Source organism: Camellia sinensis, chromosome 3 (assembly GCF_055761805.1).
Source record: "Camellia sinensis isolate YWXY chromosome 3, ASM5576180v1, whole genome shotgun sequence".
Taxonomy (NCBI): Eukaryota; Viridiplantae; Streptophyta; class Magnoliopsida; order Ericales; family Theaceae; genus Camellia; species Camellia sinensis.
Window position 1 is genome coordinate 17805638 of NC_138963.1, and position 5447 is coordinate 17811084.

At 39.2% G+C, this 5447-nt stretch overlaps 1 protein-coding gene across 1 annotated transcript; it reads left to right on the plus strand.

Moving 5' to 3' along the window:
- The first annotated feature begins 2691 nt into the window (after window positions 1-2691).
- On the plus strand, window positions 2692-4014 carry LOC145821355 (uncharacterized). Its single transcript, XM_082917859.1, has 2 exons — window positions 2692-3517; window positions 3716-4014. Exons 1-2 carry the CDS (start codon window positions 2692-2694, stop codon window positions 4012-4014), a joined length of 1125 nt encoding a protein of 374 aa, XP_082773985.1.
- Window positions 4015-5447: the final 1433 nt, after the last annotated feature.

The window sequence follows — 5447 nt, forward strand, 5'->3', positions numbered from 1 at the left end:
TTCTACATGTTTTAAGTTACCATAATATATTTTACGAATGTTTTGAGTTACCACAATTTATTTGATATAAATTATGTTTTATGGTTAGGTTAATGTTTCAATTACGTGGATTATTTTCTGAACTCTATTTGCTTAAATTAAAACCCATGGATATGTTTGTTTAAATTTTAGAGATTATTTGGCAATGATTTTGTAAACAATTATTTTATGTAAGTACCACCACGGGAGTCCCACGCCTTGGGGGACTTAAATAACCATTGGCCCCTGTTTGACCACTTTGTGGTCCCTTGTTTGTCATGGATCCATTGACCCCTATTCTGATTGTCACTTTAGTGACCCATGTTCTATTCTGTTCTGTACCGTGGTTATAGTGATTAATTTTAGTTTCAGCCACTTAATTAATTTGTGTATTCAACTCAAATTATGTCAATGTTTTAGTTTGAATAATTATCCATGGCCATTTTGTACCCTAATACTCACAGTATAATATTTCTCACTCTGCTATATGCTTATAGCTGTTACCCCTTTCAGGTGATGAGGTTTAGCAAGATCAAGATGGAAAATGAATCGCTGTATTGTTTTTTTTTAAATCTTTTTTTTATTTCTATCTATTTTGTTTTGAACTCTTGTAATACAATAAAGTTCAAATGACTATGTTTTGTTCCCTTTTAAATAAGCAGTTGGTACCCTATTATTTTATTTTAATTTATTTAATTTATCTGATTGCGCTGCGACTACAAAATTATTTGAATTATTTTATTCTTATCTTGTTACGATGCCGAGCCTTTGGGTACCAGGTTTGGGTCGTGACAAAAGTGGTATCAGAGCAATAAAAAAAAAATCAGTGTGTTTGGTTTGAGTTTTTTGAATTAACTTTTTTGAAAACTGAATTTTTTAGTTTTCGTATTTTTTTGTTTTTAGTGAATATTTTTAAAATTTTCAACATTTTTTTTTACCTTTTTAGATGCACCTTACTTAGATGTATCTAAAAAGTAAAAAAATTATGAAAAATTATTTTTAAAAATTAATAAATACATAAAAATACAAAAAAATGTACTGAATTCTCATATTTTTTTGTATTTTTGGTATTTAGTGAATTTTTAAAAGGTTTTTTTCAATTTTTTTTACTTTTTAGGTATATTTATGTTCGGTATGTCTAAAAATTAAAAAAATTTCTTAAAATATTAAAAAAATTCAGTAAAAACAAAAAAATATGGAAAATAAGAAAGTAGAATTTTCTGAAAAGTGTTTTTGAAAAGTGGTAACCAAGCATAGTGAAGTGTTAAGTTTTTGAATTTTTCCGTATAATTTTCACATTATTTGAATTGAAAATTATTACAAAAAAAAAATGTGTATAAACCAAAATTGTATATTTTTTTTGAAATTTCCTGTACGATTATTCGCATTAATTTTATTTACATTAATTGAGATTCACATTATTTGAATTGTAACTATATATATATATATATAATATATTCCAAAAAAATTGTGTTATTTGATATTAGGTGGTATGTCTAACACAAGTAAACCATGTTATAATGTCTAGGCTAAGTTTTTCTGTATTGTAAGAAATGACCAATCTCGTGGAGTTGTTTTGGTTCGAGCCTCCAGGAGTTCATCTTGTCCCAAACTTATTAGAGGGCTGGGGTGATTCGGAGAGTCTTGTCAGGCAAACCCACCCCACACTAGACCGACTCATGGGACGACCCGCGTATTTACAGGACGACCCTGATGAGGATTTCTTATTCTAGAGACTTAGCCGAGGCAGCACTCGTGAGAGATACATAGGGCCGACCCGCGTCGTTGGCCTTGCTCCAGACTTAGAGAAGCCGCATTTTCTGGTCGCACCTCTACCCCTAGGCTTTGCGGAGCGGAGGGGACACGTATATCCTAGCAGCCATATCCGCACCACGACACCTCCTCCATAGCATATTGTCCATACCTCAGTTGTGGACCTCACTGACGGTGTATCATGCTTGGAGGTACTGGTACAAATTACCGGACGGGAATTTTGGGGTTATGATCACGGTGCTCCTATCTACATAGTCCAGGTAGTATGGAGTTGCTTTGGGATAGAGCACAGTGGGTAGGAATTCGAATCTCTCATGCAGAGTGAGTTTGCAGGGTTATTTCATGGGCCAGTTTTCCAAAGTCAGTTCTCATGGTGGTAGCTTAACAGCCCCTTCTAGATGATCCTTTGGTGACCTGACGGTGATTAGCCTAATCCAATTTTGTATCAGTAGGATTAGACACTAACACTTGACCGTTATCTAAGTGTGTTGTACTAGTATCTTTTCCTTATATAAGTAAAACCGGTATTAGGTAAATAATGTATGTATTGGATATATATGTTAGGATCGTTATGAATCATAGATATAATATTGTGATAATAATTGATTAAAAAAAAAAGACAACAACAACAACAAAAAGAAGTTCACTAACCATTTTCACCTTGTAGTGATGGCTAATGATGGAAATGGAACCAAATCATCGGTCAGTGGTGCTGACCAAATGGAGCAAATCATGGAAAGAGCAGTTACTAGTTTTTTGCGAGCCCTACAAACCAATGTTAACAGTGGATTGCCTGAACGACGAGAAGAACCAACGACTATAAAATAGTTCCAGGACTTGAAACCTACCATATTTACCGGCAGCACAAACCCACTGGTGGCAGAAGCTTGGGTCAGAGATATGGAGAAAATTTTCCGCGTGTTGCCTTGCTCAGAAAGACAGAAGGTGACTTTTGCCACATTCACCTTCAAAGACGATGCACAAGAATGGTGGCTACTTGCCCTGGAAAAAGAAGATATTGTGACTTGGGCCAGATTCTTGGAGGTATTCTATGAAAAATACTTTCCAGATTCGCTGCGGGAACAAAAGGTGTCGGAATTCATACATCTAAGGCAAGGAACCATGACAGTGGCCGAATACGAAAGCAAGTTCACGCAACTGGCTCGATTCGCAACACATGTTATCCCCACCGAAGCTCGAAAAGCCAGAAAATTTGAAGCGGGATTGGATCATGAAATTAAAGACAGGCTGGAGGTTTTGAAACTACCAACCTATGCGAAGGTGGTATATCGAGCATACATTGCGGAGAAAGGGATCAAAACCTTGCGTTCCAGGGAATCAAGCCAGAAGAAGCGATTGTGGGAAAGAGATAACAGAAGGCCCGGTGCCACACCTTTCAAGAAAGTAAATACAGACATAACCAATTCAACCGGTTCAAGCAATCAAGGTCCTACAAATCCCAGTGGTGACACCATTCCAGCTTGCACTACCTGTGGAAGGACTCATTTGGGACAGTGCCGTCGAGACACGGGAGCATGCTTTAAATGTGGCCAAGTTGGCCATTTGCTGAGAAATTGCCCAAAGCTTGCCAGTCCTACAGTTGGCCCCTTTGAACTAGTCCAAAAACCCACAGTATCTGGAGGAGTGAAAAAGGACCCAAAACGCCAAGGAAGAACTTTTGCCTTGGTGCCTGGAAACCCAAAAATTGCAGAGAACATCGTGTCAGGTACATTTTCTGTTTGTGGTCACTTAGCCCATGTTCTCTTTGACTCTGGCTCAACTCATTCTTTTGTTACACCACACTTTGCTACCAAGTTGGAATCAACACCCGAACCCTTAGGATATGTATTATCTGTGTTTTTTCCTTCTAGTAATTCTGCCTTTAGTACTAATATGTACAAATCTTGTACTATATCCTTAAAAGGTAAAACCTTACATGTAAATTTGATTCCCCTCTGCATTAGTACCTTTGATGTGATCTTCGGAATGGATTGGTTAGCTGCCCACCATGCCTCTATCGATTGTGAAGCCAAAAAGGTCTTCCTTCGATCACCAAACCAACTCGAACTTGTTTTCGAAGGAACTGGAACCTCTCTCCCTTCATGTATTATATCCTTCATGACAGCCCAACGACTACTAAGAAAGGGTTGTTGTAGTTATAGCTGTTATGCGATTGATACTCAACAAGAGACCCCCACACTTGATGCAATCCCTGTGGTTTGAGAATTCTCAGATGTATTTCCTGAAGACCTGCCCGGCACCCCAGTTGATCGAGAAATTGAATTCACCATTGAAACCTAACCTGGTGCACAACCAATCTCAAAGACCCCTTACTGCATGTCCATGACAGAATTGAAAGAACTAAAAACCCAACTCCAAGAACTACTGGACAAAGGCTTCATCCGACCAAGTACCTCACCATGGAGAGCTCCGGTACTGTTCGTAAAGAAAAAGGATGGTACAATGAGGCCATGCATCGATTACCGGGAGCTAAACAAAGTCACCATCAAGAACCGGTACCCTCTACCACAAATTGACGACTTGTTTGATCAACAGCAAGGCGCTCAAGCATTCTCAAAAATTGACTTGCGTTCTGGTTACCATCAAATAAAAGTCAAAACAGAAAGCATCGAAAAGACTACCTTCGGAACTCGTTACGGGCACTACGAGTTTCTCGTCATGCCATTTGGCGTCACAAATGCTCCAGCGGCCTTCATGGACCTCATGAATCGAGTATTCAAACCTTATCTTTACGAGTTCGTCATTGTCTTCATTGACGACATTCTTATATACTCCAAATCGCCAGAAGATCATGAGCACCACTTGCGAAGAGTTCTACAGACATTATGTGATCACAAGCTTTATGCCAAGTTGAAGAAATGAAAATTCTAGATCACTAGTGTACACTTCCTCGGTCACGTCATTAACAAAGATGGCATCTCAGTTGATCCCCAAAAGGTTACAGCAATCGTGGAGTGGCCGCGACCGACTAACGTGTCTGAGATTCGAAACTTCTTGGGCCTAGCCGGCTATTACCGGCGCTTTGTGCAAGATTTCTCGAAGATAGCTTCACCCTTGACCCAGCTAACTCAGAAGAACAGGCCCTTTGAATGGACGGGCAAGCAGGAACGTTGCTTCCAAGAATTGAAGAATAAACTCCTGATGGCTCCTATACTAGCTGTCACGACCCAAACCCGGCCCTATGGGTTTAGCACCGTAACCGGCCAGTAATCCGAGATTACCGAAGGCCTGCAGAACAGTAATACAGTAAACAGAGTACAGGGCCTGGCGGAAGCCAATACAGTAAATAAATAGTGTCCATTGAGCTGTGACAGTCTGTATGCCAAAAAGATTTTTCATGCATTCATACATATACAAACAGTACAGTCTATACAAAATTTACAGTCACACGGTACAGGGACCTAATCCCTTGATAACAGTATAGTAACACTCGGTCTATACACAACAGTAAAACAGTACAGAAGGGGGAAAAACAAACAAAACACCCCCAAGCCATAGCATGGCAACTCGGAACCTCACAGTGAGGCACAAAGGCTGGCTTGACAAAACTGGAGTAACCCTGACGCCTCTAGCTGCGGTCTGGTGCCTGAACACCTACATATATATATGAGCAGTGAGCTAAAGCCCAGTGAATA